Genomic DNA, 20827 nt, shown 5'->3' with positions numbered 1-20827 from the left:
CCCGCCCTTCGCCCTCCCCTCCCCTCCTCCTCCTCCTCCTCTTCGTCTTCTTCTTCTTCTTCCTCCAGTTCCCACTCCCGCCCTCCCATGAGGTGCCTCAGCACCGGCAGCGTTTCGGGTGAGCAGCGGGTGACCTTCGCGGGCCGGGCTGGGCCGGGGGAGCGGTGCCAGAGCGGCTCCCGGGGAGGGCGGGCAGGCGGGAGCTGCCTGAGCCGCTCCCCCTCACGGCATTGCCCGGCCCGGGGGGAGCTGAGGCGGGCGGAGGGGTGGCGGTGGCCGTGTCCTGCCTCTCGCCGCCCCTTTCTGCGGGTGCTGGGGCAGCGGGTCGCGGGGATGGCGGAGGTTTGGGGTCACAGAGGTTTGGGATCGGGGGCATGGCGGAGGTTTGGGATTGGGGAAGGGCAGAGGTTTGGGATCGCACCTGCCCTCTTGGAGTGCTGGGGTCAGGCCGGCAGGGAGCTGCTCGCAGCCCTGCTTTAGGCCCCGTTGTTTATGCTCCGGCTCCTGTGTCCCCGTCCTGTTTTGTGGAGTTGTTGTGGGGCTTTTATCTGCCTTGGTGTGACTTCTGTGTGATTTCTTTCATTCCTAAGCAGTCGTTTCTTCTATCAGAAAAGGAACTGGCGTTAATTGTAAGGGAAGTTTTTTTTAAATAGAGAGGGAGGGAGGGTAGGGAAGTTGACAACTCCGCCTTCTAAAACAACCTCGGTGGTTTTTTCAGGTTGGCTGCTGAGGGGGAGCTTTTTCACATCCATGTATAGAATAGAAACCACACTGTGGGCCTTGTACTTTCCAGAGCTGATTTTCTTGTAACTGAAGCTCTTTGCACGGATAAAAAGCAGTACCTTTTACGTGTTGGGTTTTGGATGAGTTTATGTGTCTGTTTCTATGTTTCTTCTTAGCGTGCTTTTGTATCTGCTGCAGTTTCCATTCACAGATCACAGTTATGTAAAGCTTTCTGTGTTAACAGTATATTCAAGATTCATAACACAGATCCTGTCTCGATTGCCACACAGCTCCACAGCATCGTTATCAGGTCACTGCTTGACCTGCCTCACAGTGGGATCGGGATGTGGCACGTGTGCTGTCGAGTGGAGGAAATCAAGCTGAATTCTCAAACAGCCTTTCCTGATTCTCTCATTCATTTCAGATCCTCACTGCTGAAATACTCCTGTTAATGTGAAATTATAAAACTTCAGCCTCCTGTAGTTGAATTTGCCTTTCCTGGCACTAAAGGTGTTTGTAATTGTCTTGCCATGCAGGCATGGATGGGCAGTGACTGGAGCATGTCCTGCCCTTTTGTTACAATAGGGGCCATCCTCCTAAATTTTTTTATCTCACTGATATTTCTGAGAAGTTCTATGCAGCATACTACACATACTAGGAATATTTTTTTATTTGATTTAGTGTTTCCTGTACTCTTTCCAGTAGTGCTTTTATCTTGATTCTGATTAATTGAAATATCGTGAGTTACTTCAGAGTCTCCATTCCATCAATGAAGCAGGAGAGAGGATGAGACAAAGCTTTTGCCTCAATCAATATTACATTTAAATATAATGCACTTGCCTAGAAAGTTGTTTTGGCACTCCCTTGGTGCAGCAGAGAGCTTGTAAGACCAGACTTGGGACTCAAAGCAAAATCTACATCTTCATGTTTTTAAAACAAAGCAGCCCCACTGTGACTTTCTGCTCATTTCATGTATTTACTTTTATCCTGTAGAGATTGAACCTTCCTAGAGCCATTGTAGCTTTCTAGCATGCTTGTTCTAAAGTTCAAGTGCCTATAATTTCTCTCAATAGTAATTTATTCTAGGTTTTCTCTAGAAAGAGAGTTCTCCTCTTTATTCTGTATATTGATTCTTAAATGTTGGCTTTCTAGAAGTGCAGAGGAATGTTTTTGTTCATCTGACCACAATTTTGACTTGTTATAGTCATACAAGTTTATTTTTAAAAATGGCCATATTGGAGTGTGGCAGAATAAGTGCTTTTGGAAGAAAATAAAAGTTCAAAAACCCCATAAATGAAGTTGCACTATTATGGAGTACATTTAGTATGGAGGGATCTGGAAATACTAGAAAATGCCTGAAGTGAACTCACTAACCAAGTGTTTGGTTATTAAATCTGTTGGTTTTCTTAGGTGCACACAGATCCTGGACTTTAATTGAGTAACCTGCATCCTGCTGACCAAGAAACCAGATTTAAATTATTTTTAGTCGTGTTTGTGTTGGTTTTTTTTTCCCTTCCTTGTCGGAAGAGCTCAGCAGTGGCTCCCTGTTCACTTCAGTAAGTATTGCTTTGAAAATAATACTCAGCTTGCCTAAAATCTCCTTAGATTTAGCTCTGTTTGACCTGGTGTATTTGTTGAAAGAGAAATGGTCCTGGCAAGGATTTTGAGGGTGTGATTTCTTCCCAGAAAGGCATGGGAGGAGCATCAGTTTGATAAGAAAGATCAAAATTGGAAAGGAACAGATAAAATAAGGATTATGATATATGTTTACCACACCAAGGAAGGCAAGATTACAAAACTGAGCTTTCTCTGCAGCAGTGACTGGAATTGCATTCTTTATCTCCTTCTCTTTCTCTCTCCTTCTCTCCATTGAGAAGATGAAGTCTTCTGGTGGTTTAAACCCAACCATTGTTTCAAGCTCCCATTCTGAGATGTGTTTATGACAGCCCACGTTGGCTGAAGGGTTTTGCCATCGTAGCTCTACTGAGAGGACAGAGATCAGTGCTACTCTTTGTTTCATCAGTTCAAGTACAGCACAGCTAGGACTGCTTGAAGATGTAGTTTTGATGGAGTTCAGATGTGCCTATGCAGCTGGCTTGTCATCAGTGGTGTAATGAATATCTGATTTTAATCAGCATTTTAAATTCCGACAGGTTTGATCAGCTGCCTTCATATTTTGTTCAAAATGCAAAGAGTTGACCTGAATAACGGGGTTAACTTTCTTGGAATGCACTGGATGGCTTTTCCTTAATGCAGAAACCAGAATAAGAAACCATTTGGTGTTACAATCAATGAATTTGCCTCTCATGTAGACTTTTAACTGCCTTGTTTTTACCTCTGCTTTTTCCCTAGATGACAGTGTGCTGCTAATGGGTGTAAGTAAATTAGATGTCTTGTACCGAAAGCTGCTCCTCACTAAACTGTTCATCAGAGGATGGGGAAAGCCAGAGGATCTGAAAAGGTGACTTGTTAAAAAGTAACAGCATAAATGACATGTTACATTACAGGAAAATAACCCAACCCTTCAAGTAGCAACAGTAATTGCTATCCTGTATTTAAAATACCACAAGTGTTTAAGTTGGTTCTGTTCCAGAAATCGTGTGTTTCTATACCAAGGGAGTAACTGGATTTAAAAGAAGCCTTTAAAGGAAGGATTTGCAATTTTTTTCCTGTTTAATGAGGTTCTTCTTGAGAGAATGTCTGTGTGTACAACTAAGTTTTTACTGCTGTTTATCTGATGACATACTTGAAACAGCATCTCTGCAAGTGTTTTCCAAAAACAAAACTTGACAAATTTCTGCAAAAGAATTGTTTCTGTTTAACGTTAAAGCGGTTCTTGCTATCTTTCTGTAACCTCCTAATTAGTTTTAAAAGTGTAAGATTTAATCAGAAGTTTCTCTCATAGCCCAAAGTAGTATTATAAAAGTTGCCCAAAAGTCTTTCTTTTTAGTTGAAAATACCTCTTAATTTTTAAGCATTTTATTAATTACTATTGATATTTACACTTTGAAGTTGAGCATTTGTATTTCTCAAGTCTAAAAATGAAGTGACAGTACATCTATTCTGCATTGTGCAGAATTTAAATAGGAAATTATAAACCCGCATTTAATAAGCTCACTCTTATGTATATGAAAATCAATAAAGAAACATTTGAGAACCACTGAAATAAAATTTTGTGCACTGGATAGCATGGAGTTTTATGGGAGCTCGTTGGTTTGTTTTTTTAATGTCCATGTGCAAGAACTGATGTGGAGATGGCACTTGGATTGCTTTGTGTGTCTGTCTTCAGTTGATTTTTTTTCTCTCTTAAACAGCAGACTTTCCTGCCAAATGGGAATATTGGCTTTGGTTGGAATAACCAAAACCAGTGGGGTTTGTTTTGATTGCAGCATTTCTGTATCCTATTCCATGTGTATATATCCAAAATGCTTTAATGTTATCAAACCCCTCTCTTTTAAAGACCTTTGGGTTCTTGGTGAGACACAGAAGTTTCAGTGCCCCATCTCCCTCCAGTCCAAATGTGTCTCTATACAGGGAGCCTCTGACTGGTGCTGCTGCTCCCCAGTTTAAGGCTTGCCTGGGCTCTGGAGGGTGATCACAGCCACACCAAACAGCAACAGGGGAGTGTTGCTGGTGCTAGCAGTGATATCAGCTACAGTTCCTTCATTCAGGGGAAAAACCCTCTCCCAGCAGATCAAAAGTGAGGAGGAAGCAGGAGGCAAGCTTGCCGGTCTGCAAAGGGGAAGGAAGTTTTGTTCTAGTGTTGCCCCTGAGTGGGATGAAGATGATGAGCTGTTCCCCAGCAGCCTGGCTTCACCTGGATGGAGAAGGAAGAATGCTCCCTCCTCCTGACTCCTCACACTGCCTCGTGGGAGGAGGGGTTTTATTTTTGTTTGTTAACTCATCACTGTGATGGTGAGTGATCATTATTCAGTCTTGGATAAGATCGAATGACAGCCTACTCTGCCTAATCTGAATTTTTGTGTGCACACCCTTGATGTGATGAATGGTAATATCCTAACTCTTTGTCTTCAACTCATTAGCAAGGGTTGAATTCTCAGTAGTGGCAAGATTTAGCCTTCAGTATGCACCTAACTCTAGAAAAAAGACAAATGCAGTATTTTTAGAAGTTTTATTGTCAAACAAAGCATCTCTTCATTTAGCTTACCCTCCACACTCACATCTCGCATCTTTACCTTTGCTTGCTCAGAAATACTTAATGCACTGGCTATTTTCCATAAGAAAAACAAAGGTTAAAAAGTAGAGCTATTTTTTGTGTGCTGATAAACTGGATTTTCTTTCCATTCTTTGGTTTTCTGTGGTGCTGGGGAGGTGAAGTGGTCATTTCTCTGCACTTTTCACTCATTAGCTTGTCAGGTAAAGTGTGTATTCATGAGCATAGGAACGAGCAAGTTATGGAGTATTTAAGGTTGAAGGGGCCAATGTGAGGACATCAAGTCAAAATCCCTGTTGAAAACAAAGCTGACTTCTTTGTTTCTTCAAGTCTCTTGGCACTTCATCCCTTGAGGATGAAGATCATTTATAGTTTCCCTGGGCTGTTTTTTCATGTGCTTAACTGTGAGAGCAATATTTCAATTTGCTCCAGGAGGGATTTCTTGCGCTGCAATACACGACCATTGCCTCTTCAGTGTTCATGTCCTTCAGTAATCTTGTCCTCTCACTGTATACCTCTGAGAACAGTTTTCTTATATTTATTCTGTGTGGCTCTGCAGCCCATTTAACTAGCAGAAGAAAGCAACCAGATTTGCCTCTTAGTTTTCTGTTTCCCAGCAAGGTACCTGAGACTTTTTTGTAACTTAAAAGCATCCTGTGGTAGCTACCTACCCTATGGTGGCCTGATTAATCTGTAAATGCAATGCTGGCTTCATAACTTTTATTTGTTTGTGGCTTACTTTAGCTCCTGAAATTTTATATAAATATATCTCTTCTTTTTTTTAGATTAAAAGTTGAATCTTCTCTACTTGTTTCCTTTCAACAGAATATTTGAATTCAGAAAGATTATTGGAAACAGGGAGAAATGCCAGAAGCTGGTTTCCAAAGATTACCCAGTGTTCATTGACAAGGTACTTCAAAGCAAGACATGATGTGATTTAACTAGATTTATTTTCCTAAAGGGATATAAAGGTGAAATAACCTGGTGCCTAACACCAGGCTACTTTTATAGGCTTCTAGAAGAGAATGGAAGGAAATAGAGACTAAAGCAGTGCCTGTACAGATACTTTTTTTTCCCAGTAGTGCAGTAGTTGGGCAGTGAGATGTCAAATGTTAAAACTCAAAAAAGCGTTCAAAATTTAGTCTGTGTTATCAAATGTATTTAAAATGCGGCAGCATTACACCTTTGTTTGATTCCTGTAAAAGGTTATTTAATAAAAGCAAAGTTGAAAACAAGTGTTTTGACCCTGTTGATAACATGTATCCCTATTTTTAGGAGTAGGCCTCAGCTTTTGAGTTTCTTAAGCAAGATTTTTATGCTATAACAAATTCTAGAGAAAGAGATTTGCTTTCAGAGCAAGTTAAAGACTGACTGAATATTTATTTCTATTGTCCCATTCTTTCTGCAGGTTGAGGGGCAATCAGACTGTAAAATCCTTGAGGGGCACTTCATTTCCCCCTTGGCTCATTGTGTCCCAGGTATCCTGCCAGTCGAATCTCTTGTAGCAAGGTAAGAGAAACCAAGAGGTATTTCTGAAATTAGTGTTGCAGACAAATAATGATCTGTAAGCAGTTTTCTTGTGCAGCTAATTGATTGCAATGCAAACAATCTGTAAAATCTTATTCATGTGATAGTTCCATCTGTGTATTAAAAAAATATATTCACTAGCAAAGAATTACTTTTTTGGTTTGGTGGTCTGGTTTTTTTTTTTGGTGTAGAAATCATATTGCACAAAGCTGTGGAATACCCTGAGTTTTTTGAATTATTGGTTTGGGTTTTGCAAATGAGGGAATGCTGGAAATGAGGACGAGTAGTTATTGTTTTATATGTAGCAGGAGAAGCTGTTTATATCAAAGCATATTATGTTGTATTTGAAGGAGCCTTTCCAGCTTTCCATTTCCATTGAATACAAAATTTTTGTATGTGTGATAAAGTAACAAGCTTATTTTATTGTAGCCAGAGAATCTGGTTCCTTTCTTACTTGGCATACAAATAAAAATCAGTTTAAAAAAAAGCATTCTTACAGAAAACTGGAGGCTCCCTAACAGTGCTGGTTTCACACTAACACTTCTTTGCAGATGAGGAGTGGATTTGCAAATCGAGCATAATTTCTGTTTGCTTTTAGTTTGGAGCTGAACTGTCATGATGGATTCTTTTTCCCAGACTTTGTTTGTTTCATAACATAAACATAAAAGTTGAGTTTAAACATAAACATCGAGCTGATACTGATGTTGTAAATTTTGTCAGTAATTGTGGTTGGTTTTTATATGTGTGCTTAAGCATGCAGCATTAAGGAATGTGAGAAAAAGTTTGATTCAAGAAATCAGTTCTGTTCTACCTCCACTGGTTAGAGAAAGAAGCTATCTGTTAACATGATCCAACTAATTAGTGCCACACTGGACAATGCAAGATGCTCATTGTTTCCTTATCTCTGTTCTCTTGTGCTTTGTAGCCAAGTTATGAGAATTGTTACTTTGGCCAGTATTGTGACAGTTTGGAAAGCTGTGCAAATTTCCCTCAAGATGTTATGAATGTATTTCCTGAAGTGTAACACTCTTGTAGGTAACAGTGCTCCATCTTGTGGGGAAAATAGTGGTGGCTCAGACGGGATTTTTTTTTTCAGTAGTTTAAACTGTAAATTAGTAGCAGCAGAAGACATGAATTGATTGATGTTGAGTGTATAGAATGATTTCATGGTTTGTATGCTGGGGTTTTGGTATTTTTTTTATTTATTACTCATCTTAATCTTCAATTTCAGCTGTTGTGCCTTCAGGAGAAAAATAGCAATGATGCCTAGGAGAGCTGGACATGCTTGTTTAGGCTGCTCTTTATCTGAAGTTGCATTTCTCCACTCTGCAAAGTTTAAATTGTGATGATGAGGTAGTAGTCTTTTTTAGGAACATGATCTTTCATCTTGGCTCCTTTTCTTGTTTGGCCTTTCTTCTGTCCTACTTTCAGATTCCTTTGTTTGCTGAATGTGTTCATGAAAAATGATGTTGCTGAATAGCTGGCAGTTTGCCTGCATGGGTTACAAATACTTATGTTGTTTTGGTTTTGCTTTTTAATTAATTTCTCTTGATGCAGCTTGTTAATAGATATTCTTACTCTGCTAAAATAGATGTTTTTTCTCACAGATTTCAGTTCATCATACCCAGAAGATGGAATGGCAAGCACAGACCTGTGTGCATTCATTTAGCAGGCACTGGAGACCATGTGAGTGTGTAAAATGTAAAATGGATTGCTATTGAGAAATGAAATCATAAATTTTGCCTTATCTGTGTTGTTTGTACATCTTGTCTTCAGCACTTCTGGAGGAGACGCACATTAATGGCACGGCCAATGATTAAAGAAGCCTGTATGGCTTCCCTGCTGCTAGAAAATCCTTACTATATCCTTTTGTGGAAAACACAGCCCTAGTGTCCCCTCTGGAAGCTAGAAGAGTTACCACACTCATAAAATATCAACTTTTTGATACCCAGTGGGTAGAAGCAAAGAAAGTATGGCCATTATGCGAAGCACAATTCTATGGTGCCTCAGGTAACTTCTGAGAAACTTGCTGTTACCACTTGGTTGGGTTTTTTTCAAAACTCTAAAGTTTTGTTCTGTCATCTTGTATAGCAGTATTATTCTGTTTCATTAAATAGGATCTCAAGTTACACTTTTTTCCCTACCCATATATCTGACAACAGTAAAATGCTGCAAACTGCGTCATTGAAATAGATTGAATTTATTGCAGTGACAATTAAACACTGGGAGTTTAAATTCCAAATTTCAATTAATTCATGCTATTTATGCATATTATTTAGCTATTTTTTAAATGACCAGTTCTGATAAAACATTTTTTACTTTCTTTAACTGGAGTCTTTTACATGGCTGTAGAAAACCTAAGGATCAATTGTAAGTATTCCTGTTATATTTATGGATACCATGTGTTTAAAATACTGCTTTTCTTTTCTTCTCTTTTGAGCCAATAGTTGTTTAAACTTTGATAGCTTATTAAGAAAAAACATTTCAAAAACCACTTGTAACTTGCCAATATGAAATTATCTGCTCTTTGCTAAACTGCTTTGGGTGTTGTGTTAGGAGATCTCAGGCATCAGGAAAGTTTGCACAAGATGGACTTGCAGTATGCAGTGAGATGCAAACATCTTGTGTGAGTACAAGCCAGGGCCATTATTTTCCTGACTCACAACTGCAGTACAAGTGCTGCTGTTATATTTCAGTCAGCTCTGCATAATCTTTGCTCAGATAGCATATTTCCATTATCATTTATGTAATAAATTATAATTGCTAGGTTTTTGCTTTTCCAAGATCTTTTAGCGATTTACAGGCATATGAATAAATGTGGTGTTGATTGGTTGTTAGTCAGGACACTATGCAATATTCAGTATTTTACAGGATTTATTTCTTCAGTCAGTTTCTTAAATTAGAATTGGCAATTGGCAGTCTTGGTTTTTTAGTTTTTACATTTTCCAAACCACAGATGTATTATCAGAATTCAACAGGTTATGTGTCCGAGGCAAAACTTTGTCTCCCAATATTTCTGAAAGTCCAAATATGAGTTGGTGTTTTAATCCTTTTTAATCCTAACTCGGACATTTAACATGACTAGAAGACACAGAGAAGGTGTTTTTTGTAAGATTATAGGAAAATGACAGGAGAAAGCTTGTGCTGGAATACATCCACTGGTAGGTTAATTTCCAGTAATGGGGACTCTAATGCCCCGATAGGTGATTGTCACTCTCCAATCCAGGGTCACACAGCCCCAGTGTAACAGGGGACACTGTTCAATAAATACAGCAGCTGCAGAGGGCTGAAGAATCTCACTGAGCTGCAGAGAGAATTGCATTAGGCTGTAAATGCTGCTCTGCAGCAGCTCTGTTCATTTCTGTGTGACTTCACCGTGAGCTTTGTCCTTGTGCTTCACAGTGTCGCAAATGTGACGCTGGCATGCTGGCACGAGAGGCCAGGAGCCCTTTGTAGCCTGGCTGTGCTACTGAAAATACTCAGCCCCACTCCCCAAGTTAGAGGTCTATTCTTTTTAGAGTCCCTCTGATGGCTCAGCCAAATAGATTTCTACTTGTTTTGTGTCTTCTGTGTTTTAGTGCTTTGCAGTGCACTGCCTGAATTCTCAATACCGTGACAAACTTCCCACTTTACAGTTTCAGTCTTACAGTGACACTGATGAGTGCTTCCAAAGCTGGCATTCTGATTGCTCTTCAAATGTTGTGTGCAATTTTTCAATGATGTAAAACAGGTAAATAAGAAAAAAATCCTTGTTTCTGCAAACAAGCTAGTGTATGCCTAGGACTGTATCACTTTGATTTTCTATTTCTAAAATATCTGTTACAACTTTACAGGACAGAATATTGCTACTAGTGAGATGCTAATGTTGGTAATTGTTTCCAAAAGACCAAGCTGTCAGTGATATTACATTAAAAGCATAGGCAGGTGTCTATCTCTAGTCCTCATTTAGACAAAAAATTACAAGAGTCAGAAAATCTGGGCTTGCTTTTTCTCCTGTTGAATCAACAGGAGTTCAGCTCCAAAATTGTCTGGGATTGTGCTGAAGCTGTGTATAAAAGTATGTATAGAATGATAAGAACTGTCAGAGTCTAATCTTAGAAAATAAACCCTCTATTTTCCTTTTCTGGGGAGAAAAGACGGTCATGTTTAAAAAATGTCTCGGACCTGTTTGTGATGGGAGGAGCTCTAATTCTAGAATCGGCAGCTCTTTTGCACTGGCTAGAGAGAGAAGGCTATGGACCCCTAGGGATGACTGGAATATCCATGGGAGGACATGTAAGCTTTTATATCTCCTGTTCAGTAATTTTTTCTTTTAACTTCTCATTTGATCACGTAGCATACGGAAATAATTTGTTTTACAGTGTTGATCTCAGAAGCGCTTTAAAATAAACACTTGGAGTCATGAGAAACAAATTGTTGGCAATTCTCCTGTTCTGTGGTGCTGAATTAGTATAATCCTTAATATGTACTGACAAATCATAGAGCCCTTTGTCAGCCATCTCCCAGCAGGCTTAATAAGAATATAAACTTCTCACATAATTGTTTTTTTCCCACAAGGGTGGGGGGCAGAGATGTTTGCTGAAAGAAAGTCTGCACTGATCGATTGCTAATTCTCCCTCTTTTCCTCCTTTCTTCTTGCTTAAACCTTTGTGTTTTAATGCATTGTGTGAAACACCCCCTCTTTGTAGGCATGTTGTAATTGAGGTGATTTTTGGTGTCAGTGATCATTGGTACTGATCAGAGATTTCTGTGGTGAGGTGGATAACATTTTCTGTGTGACACTGTGCATGCTCAGACTAAACCAGCAGTGTATCACTAAGGAAAGAATAATACACAGTAAAATGTTACTGCCTGTGTCTGTGCAGATTATCACAGCTCTGTGAGACAGAGGTGCAAAGCTGATTAAAACAGCAGACTTTTCTTTGTTAGGAGCTCAGTAAATAATGTTGGTAATGGTAGTGTTTCCCAAAAGGAAAATATTCCCCTAAAGCACAGTTTTATAACTGTAAATGTCATAAATGTACAGAGCATCTTTGGTTTACATCAACATCACCCTGCTGAATCAGCAACTTCTGTGAAATAAGTGATATTTGATGTTGATCCTCTACAGAGTGTGTTTTACAATGGAAGGTTGTAAGCATTGATTCAGTTCTACTAAAGGGGAGAAACTTCTACTGGAAAGAATCAGAACATAGATCCGTGGGGTTCTTGTAACTTTTTATTAATAAAAATAATTAGAATAGAATTATAGTTCAGTTGCAGAAATCCACTTATTGGAACATCTAGAACAGACACGAGGTGTTTCGTATTAATAAAACAAAATTTGTCAAGAACTTATCATATAGGTACATAGTTCGGTCCATTGAACTTACTTGCTCTGGCTTTTTCTGGGATAAACAGAAATAGTCACAAAAATATGTTCTGAGAATTAATGCAAAAGTAATAATTCAAACTTAAAGGACAGGAAAAGAGTGCTCTTAACATGTTGAATTACTCATCCCTCAAATTTTTTTTCCTGTATACAGATTTTGAAAGTATAGACTTTTAAATAGTCCTTCTCATAGATTGCCTGTGTTTTGCCTTGAAATAAACTTGCAAGAGCTTGGTGGACAGCTTTATAGAAGTTTTTTATGGTTTTAAACAAGTAATAGCTTGTATTAGTTTTTATATTTATAATGATAATGAATGGATTACAAATATAATTAATTGAATTTTAATTGTAATTAATGGAATATTTAGTAAATATTCTATGGGGAATTCTTATAACCAAATCACATTGAGCCTTGAAATGAGTCCTTTCTAGAGCAATGTTTATTTTTTAAAATATCATTGGAGACTAGATAGTAACTTCTAAATAGGTGAGAGTTTACCCAGCTGCCACAGTCCTTAACTCTTTGGCACCACGTGTTTCATAAATCCCATGTAAACAAAGAAATTGAAGGTGAGAGAGTTCTTCTTACTGTATTGGGAATTCAATATTAAAATGTGTAATAAGTGCCTTTGATTCTAGATGGCTTCACTGGCAGTGACAAACTGGCCTAAACCATTGCCATTGATTCCATGTCTTTCCTGGTCAACAGCCTCTGCAGTCTTCACTACGGTAACTAACAAATGACAAAATACATTTTTTGTTAATATGCTAGATTGTGATCAGAAATGTAAATTAAAATATTTGGGCTGGCCACATGGGAGGTGGGATTCCATGTCCTGTGTTATAATTATGTGCTTGTGCTTTGATTGCAATAATTCTGAGGGCTGTCTGGGAACAGAATTCCACTGAAAAAATCAGGAGAGGAGCAGGTGAATTTCCTGCATGTGTCATTATTTTAGAGTGACCTCTGGGTTTTACTTGTGTACTGAGTGCTTTTGATTTGTCATCTCAGGGTGTGCTGAGTAAGGCAGTGAACTGGAGAGAGCTGGAGAAACAGTATTTCACACAGACGGTGTATGAAGAAGAAATCATTCAAATGCTTGAATATTGTGGAGTAAGTCTGCTTTATTTTACCCAGCTGCTAATATTTACACATGCAAATCTAGCAAATAATGCAACTTCTTTCTACTTCCACTAAAACCAGACCATTCTTAGCTAGAACATACTGGCATGTTGTTTCTTTATGCTTTGATGAATTTAGTCTTTGAAGGAAAATCTTGAGAAACAAAACTAATATTTTGGTTGTATAACGAGTTTAAAGTGTAGCCCTTGCTACAAGTGTTTCCTTTGATCACACTTAGTGTAATCTACAACATAAAATCTATTCTATCAAAATTCTGATAAATGCCTTTTTTTTTTTTTGCTTTTTCCCCTAAGATTTTTTCCTTTGTCATAGTTCTTTTTCTAATACCTCACAGCAGGAGAAGAGGAGCTGGGGTGCAGATAGTTGTTACTTGGGCACTTGCCATTTTTAAGTCAAACACACTTCACCAACACTGATGGAGAAGACAAAATGACAAGAAGAAACATTTTTCAGCTTGTGTCACCCTAGTATTTAGAGACTGTCAATGTTTCAGTCTTAAACATAAGATTAGACCTGATTGCATATGTTAATTTTACTATAATTATTATTATTAGGTCATTTAAGCTGAAATGACTGTAATTACAAATTCAGAGTTTAATATAGAAAGAAAAACAATTGTTTATATCATGAGCTTCTGTATATATAAGTACCTCCTGCATTTTTTTAAACTGACAGAAATGTAGAATTAAATTATCAAGAGGTTATGATGATCAAGATTTAATTGAATGACCTGCAAGCTGAAAATAAAAGTGAGGAATGCTGGTAGTGTGTTTTTAAAGTTTTAAAAAATTTTTTAAATTTTTAAATCTTCAAAATTACATTAACCAACTGGTTTAAGGGAGAAACCCTTAACTGTTGTCTTTGTTTAGACGGATTCTTTCAAGATGGGACAAGACTTTGTGAAGAACTTCCCTGACAGTGTGGACAGTCTGGCAGACATGGACATGACTTCCAGAATATTCAGCTTTGAGTCCTTGAATGACACAGTATCTAAGGAATCTGTTCCCAGCTTTGCCACAAATAGAAATGCTCTAAGTGCCTCTTCAGAAGGACTCTTAATGCAGGATGCTCCTAAAATGCAGTGCATAAATCAAACCTTTTCCACCAGTAGCAGTAGCAATAAAAACTTAACCAGCCCACAAGGACACAGGATAAATACAAGGAGAAGGAGTGACACTTTACAGAGAGAATCCTTAATGTTCATGAAGGGAGTAATGGATGAATGTACCCACGTAGCTAACTTCCCAGGTATGTATCTCTTTGTTTCAGTGTGGAAAGCTGAATAAAATACAGTGGGGAGAAAGGTATTTTCTTCATTCTCCAAGTGTAAACTTGATGGCACCTTTGCTGACATATGGAAATATTGTGAGCATCATTCTGTAGTGTCTATTTACTACTCCATTTCCTAATTGTTTGTCTTTTCCTTCTTGATGGCCAGCTATTGAGAAAGTTAATTAAAAAATTGCCTCTCGGTATCTTTGCACATTTTTCTCCTCTTCCTTGCAGTGGCTTTTTTCAGATATGAATTAGTGCAAATTTGTATTATCTAAAGGAAGAAAACACCTGTGTGATGTGAGTAATACCTAGGCGTAATTAATCTTAATTAATAAGGTTTTTCAAGCAGAAATCTCATCCTGACTTCGGATAGAAAGCAGCCTGCATAACTGAGCTCCAAGTTTGAATAATTAAAACATGTTGGGGGTCCTTCTGCAGGCTGGTGAATGTTTCCCAGCCCAGGCACAGCATATAGGGGGAGCTGTAGTCCAGCATTCCTTGGCCAAACCCTTTGCAGCAATGCAAACAAGTGATGGCTTCCCAGAGCTGCCTTAAAAGGCTCTGCTGGAGTGGGGGCTCGGGATGCCTTTTGTGGTCTGGCTGTGCATGAACCTGATGCTGAAGGCATCTCCTACAACGTGCTTTGACTCCAGACACAGTTGTCTTTTAGTGTCAAATCTTTCTTGGGACTGAGCCCCTGTGCCACCTCATTACTTAGTCCTGGCATTCTGTACTCCATTGTACAAGTGTAAAGATTTAAATGAATGTTAAAAGTAAATAAAAGAAATCTACACCAGTGTAGATTCTTTCACTGCTAGCCAGAGATGTTTTGTGATGAATACCAGTGAAGTGCTTTCCTTAAAGCTTTTAAAGTTATTTCAGTAGACAGAAAAAGCCCTGAAAGTTTGATTCCATGTGCAGACTTTGTTTTTATCTAGACTTGTCCAGGTATCACTTAGCTAGGCACTGACCTTTCTGGGAACTAAAAAGGATCTGTGACCCTGATGCACTTGTCAAAGAGATGGAGTCCATTGTGTCCACAGTCTCCCAGGTTTTGTCATTCTCTGGGAGACTTTGCATTCCCTGCCAGGGTATCCTTGGAGTGAAGGCAGAGAGGAGCTTCAGAAAATCTGCCTAATGCTCAGATTTCATGGAAAATTGAATGGAAGACTTGAATTTATCTTAGCTTTGCATATTCTCTATATATGATTTAGTATGAAAGAAGGAAAGGATTAAATTATTTGTGACACCCCACTGCCAGACATCTTGGGTGGTCACCCTTTAACTTACCACATATTTTCTTTTTGAAGGGAGAAATGTTCTATGTTCAACATAATTCTGGTGTTATTTTTCTCAACATCATATTGGTGTTATTCCTCCTAGTAATCTGATTGGTGCAGTTCTGCTTATGAGTAATAAATACGTATAACAATATGTTAGAATTTTTATATTGCCAGTAAACCATGTAGGAAACAGAAAGAAAGTGAACATAGGCTGTACTTTCTGATCTCTTGTATGAAAAGTTGTCTTTTTTCCTCCTTGAGGGGAAAAGAATACATGAAACTTCTACTCTGTTGAATTTAATAGTTCTTTTTGCCAATAAAAAGGGATCTCAAAGAACGGACATGAATGCTCTAGAGTTTTGTTAATAAGAGGAAAGAGAATTCTCCTGTCAACTTCACAAGTCTTGGAGGAATTTGTGCTCTAGGGATGGGAAGGGTAAGGGCTGGTTTGCTTTTCCACTGATGGCCTCACCACTGTAACATCAAAAACCAGATAAATTCTGCTGGAGACTTTAGAACATGTGATTGTATTAAACCTTTGAATAATTTAATTTTATGTGAAAATAGCATTTAGCCAACAGAAATCGCAGCTGTGTTTCTGTTTCTTAGCACAGATGAATTCAGTTGTGCTTTGTTGTCCTTTAGTTCCAGTTGACCCAAGTTTAATCATAGTGGTACAAGCCAAGGAGGATGCGTACATTCCTCGCACCGGCGTGCGCAGCCTCCAGGAGATCTGGCCGGGCTGTGAAATCAGGTATCTGGATGGAGGTCATGTCAGTGCCTACCTCTTTAAACAAGGACTCTTCAGGTAAGGTGAACAGAAAGGTTTAAAATTAAATTTTAGGTTTAATCAAAATTTAAAAAGTAGTATTTGCATGAATTCGTGCCTTAGCAATATCAGGCATTGATAGTCTAAAGACAGTTATGTAAATTAGTTTTATGAGAGCAGTTCTGGAGCTTTCAGAAAGTTAAATACTTGTGCTGGTCATTTTAAAATACAAGGGATTAGGAAGACTATACACATAATTTAGGAAGTCTAAGCAAGAACAAAAAAGAATAGCACTATATCAGGTTGATGTATGCTAACCAGTAGTTTATTGCTATTTAAAAGCCTCACTGTTATGATAGTTGCCCAAAAATTTCAATGCATGTCTCTCATGTGTTTGAGTAGAAAACTCCTAATTCATCTACATTTCCACTTGCATTGAAGTTGGAAAATAGTCACGCTCATTCCTGAAACACAAATGTATTACTAGATTGAAGTGAGATCCCAGAAAGAAAGGAAGGAGAAAATACCACCTGATACCACATTTTTACTGAACGCTGTTTGGAAATTGTGATGATAGCTTAGTAGACATATTTGTAAATATATGGAAAAATGCCACTTCTATCTGCCTTTTCCCAGATTATACAAATTCTGTTCTCTTTTCTTCGTTTCAGACAAGCGATTTACGACGCGTTTGACCGCTTTCTCCAGAAGTACACCATGTGATCTTTCTAATGCATTCAGACCGATCTCATTTGTAATTCAGCTTACTGGAACTCATGTTTGGAAAACAAGCCTCTTGTAGTGTTGAGCAGATGGTCACTGACTGTTGTAGGTAACAATTACCAGAAGTGGTAAAGTACCAGCATTGCTTTCATTTCAACCCAGTGCCATTCTGACACAGCTGCTTCAGTGTTACCTGTGAAAAAACAACAGCAGCTTTTGTCAGTGCATGAACGGTTCACGTTCTCCATGTCTAATCAGGTGGTGTGTTCCTTCAATCCTGAATAAATTCTGAATCGCGTGCCAGTAGAAAACAAACCAATCAAGTATTGGAAGAATGTAAAATGTGCTGTGGGGCTAAGCTGCTCTCTTGTGTTTTGGTGTAGTTTTGGTTTGTTCCAGATACCTCGGTTACCTCTCGCTTCCTCGAGGCCTTGCTGTTCCTATTGTGTTGTACCGTGGCTTTGCCAGCACTCAGCCTCTTGTGTTTGTCACTGCTTTTCTCTTCAATTATGAATTGAACATGAGCCTCAGCAGAAGGCTCAGCACCACATCTTGCAAAGAGAGACTTTGACAATCCAAGGAAAAGTGAGAGAGATGTTTTCATTCAATATGTCTGTGAAGTTTTCCTGCCACTGAATTAAACCGTGCCATTACAGAAGGATCATGTAGCAATTCATCAACCAGCTTCACAACCTGGAATAAGTGAAAATCAAGTGTCTGGTAATTAATTGTTTACATTAATTCAGTTGGATAACATAAGCTTTCAGGTTTATTTTCTTTTTTTTGGATTGATAGATGAAATAGAAATATCATTTTACTTTCTAAGCACTGGCTGATTGTAAGCAGTTAAATTGACAGCAGATTATATGGTGCTATAAAGACCTGTTGGAAATACTTCAACAGATGTCCTTTCTAAAGTGCACTCAGTGCTGATATGCAAAATACACTTGCACTCTATAATTTAAAAGAAATGTGAGACTAAAGGTTATTGAAACAGTTAGGTTTGCTCCTTATTTTTCAACACTTGTCTAATTTAATTGGATGGAAAATAAAGAAATTTGGACTTTGAACACATTTGAGAAAATCCAAAGTCTGTTGTTTCCTCTTTTGGGATCAAAAATGCCAACAAATTACACCAGAATAAAAGGTTGTCATGTACCAACTGTGGTTGGGTATCTCTCCACATCTTTTTTTTTTTTTTTTTTTGTGGTAATCTCCTATAACATTCTTTTAAAAGCAATCTGCAGAGAAATTGAAAACTGAAACACTTCAGTATTTAGTACAGTTACAACCAGGATTATTCTGAAACAAACAGAAAAATCCAGCCATTTCTCAGGATATGTGACTTCTGCACCTTTCCAATCAAGCACTTTTCATCTCCATGGTTACTGTAAAGGTTTTTAGTAGGCAGAGTATGGAGCAAACAAAGCTCAGTTTATATATTCTCTTGGATTTTAGTCAGGTAGACAGGACTAGTAAATGTGAAGAAATCATTGTTCATTTGAAAATCAGGTGTGTTCAGATAAAACTGAAGAGAAACAATTCTGAATAACCCAAATGATGTAACATACAAATTTACTGAAAATGTAGAAGAGATTCTAGTCTGTTGGAAGTTAAATTGCTTCTTTCAAGTGGTTTTTCATTATTTCTTTGGACAGTGTTGATTGTGTATATGGGGAGCAAGTGTGAAGTGACTAGCACATTTAAACACCAAATATTTGCAGGGTTTGAAATTAAATACTAGTAAGCTTACAAATTTAAAATTGAGTCTTGACTAGTGTACTAAAAGATTCACAGGGTTTACAAGCATATTCATGCACTGAGAGTGCTTTACCAGAGCACTGTCTGCTGTTCAGCAGCTTTTGGAGCTCTGACATTTTAAATGTAATTGTGTGCTTTGTGTCCTGCTTCTGTTGCAGCTATGAGAAAGGGAGATAACTGGTGGCAAGGGAAAAGGCTTGAATAAATGCAAGAGAGAAAAGACAGATTTTGTAAAGGCCAGGAGTAAGCACAAAAAAAATCAACTCTGCTACAAAGTATAACATGCCAAAGTAAATATTTTCAAAGCGCACAATACTGGGAATTACACAACTGATGGGAACTCTGCATCCTGAGGTTAGTGTCCCAATGGTATTACTAACAAGGTTTAACCTACCAAAAGGGCACAGGGAGGAGCTTCAGGCTAATGCCACTCCTGCTGTGAGAGTGGCTTTTGGGACAAATGCTACTCCTGGTTCTGAGAGTGTCTTTTGGGACAAGCACTGAAAGACAGGTTCCTGACAAGAATAAGGAATTGCACAATGCCCTGTAACTGAAGTCGTGTTGCCAAATATGAAAGCCCAGTGAGCATTATTTAAGAAATTTCTCAGGTTAGAATAACAAAAAAAGGAAAATTGAGCTCAGCGGTCTATTTGTGCCAGTTATCAGGCATAGGGAGATGGTCTGGGAAAGGGGGAATCTTGCTGTGTACGTGTTTTTAACCCTTGGAAAATCGACTTTTTAAATCATATTTTAAGGTTAAATCCTAAGAAAGTATAAATAATGCATTTTGATGTTAAATGAGAACATGGTTTTAATCCAGGAGTTGCATGAGAGAAATATTGTAATAAGGTTTCTTTTGTGTAGCAGGTAAACCATTCTGTATGTCTTCAATTTATTGTAAAACTGGCCTTGGTAATTTTTTGGTTTTAATTTTTTTCAATAAAAGTCCTAAAAACATTTAGGTGTGGGGGGGTTTTTGTTCTCTCATGTTAACAGATATTCAGAATGCATCCCACTGTCATCCTGCAATCCTTTCCATCCCTGCTAGGGCTGTAGCATGAGGAGAGCAGGTAATCTACAGGGCATGATAAAAGCTTCTCACAACAAACACTGGTGCTGCTTTGATGTTTTTCTACATGCCTAGAAACCCAGTAAAGAAAATAAGCTTGTATCAGCTAATTAAGATACCATTGTGATTCCAGTTTTACATGTGCCAGTGCAGAACTCATCTAATAATTGATGGAGCATTATCTATTTTTTTCCCCAAGGCAAATTAATCCCCTAAACAACTTAAAAGGAACCACTCAGGATTTTTTTTTTCCTTTTTTTTTTTTTTTTAGCAAGGATAGATCAGTGTTTTATTAATCCAGAAAGGAAACACTATATGAAAGAATCGAGTCTTGCTGCTTTTTCTTCTTACTGGAATGTCAAATCTCATCGAGATACTTTCTAAACAGTAGAAAAGTGAAAATCCTTGGATCCTCTGAATACTATTTCTGCTTGGTAGCTGCTGACACTTTGAGGCAGGTATTTTTTTTTTTAATTTAATTGTTTCTGTCTCGTGTTGGTTTTTTTTTTGAAATGTTGTTCTGAGCTGCTGTTGGTTGGGCAGGGAAGTTTCTTTATCTCAGACTGTCAGGTTCTCTGCCAGCTTGGCAGTAATGATAAGTTACACAGCATTGAAAGGAGCTTTGGGGTGGTCTGTAACCCTGTAATTCCTCCTGAATATTTATCCTACAAGTAAAATGCTGCTATTCCATGCAATCCTGAAATTTGCAGTGTTCCTTGCTAGGCTTGGATGCTTCCACACAAGATAAAGCATGAGCATTAAGACATCAATAAGAATTCTGATTTCATTTGGTGTAAATCAGCCCCTTTTCCAAACAGGAGCATTTTAAGTACCGTGTTCCCTAAGGAAGGAGAGTTTTGCCAAGGAAATCTGACTCGCACTGCTAGAAAGTAACAAGGAGGATGATACAAGTGGAGAAAATGTGAAGGATGAGTCCTAGCAACTGTAACAGCATTTATATCCTCTGCAGTCCCAGTCCATCCAACAAAGTCTGCAGGAGACGCAATC

The 20827-nt window shown here is 38.3% G+C and overlaps 1 protein-coding gene across 1 annotated transcript; it reads left to right on the top strand.

Annotated features, from left to right (window-relative positions):
- The first annotated feature begins 12 nt into the window (after nucleotides 1-12).
- On the top strand, nucleotides 13-19707 carry ABHD18 (abhydrolase domain containing 18). The gene is made up of 14 exons (XM_054514545.1): nucleotides 13-118; nucleotides 2134-2279; nucleotides 3076-3184; nucleotides 5723-5807; nucleotides 6306-6406; nucleotides 8032-8110; nucleotides 8201-8287; nucleotides 8769-8794; nucleotides 10561-10699; nucleotides 12435-12524; nucleotides 12808-12909; nucleotides 13809-14187; nucleotides 16143-16305; nucleotides 16938-19707. Exons 3-14 carry the CDS (start codon nucleotides 3093-3095, stop codon nucleotides 16987-16989), a joined length of 1395 nt encoding a protein of 464 aa, XP_054370520.1. The 5' UTR covers nucleotides 13-118; nucleotides 2134-2279; nucleotides 3076-3092; the 3' UTR covers nucleotides 16990-19707.
- The last annotated feature ends 1120 nt before the right edge of the window (nucleotides 19708-20827 follow it).

Source organism: Molothrus ater, chromosome 4 (assembly GCF_012460135.2).
Source record: "Molothrus ater isolate BHLD 08-10-18 breed brown headed cowbird chromosome 4, BPBGC_Mater_1.1, whole genome shotgun sequence".
Taxonomy (NCBI): domain Eukaryota; kingdom Metazoa; phylum Chordata; class Aves; order Passeriformes; family Icteridae; genus Molothrus; species Molothrus ater.
The sequence above is the reverse complement of the archived record's forward strand: the minus strand, read 5'-3'. Positions and strand labels throughout refer to the sequence as shown.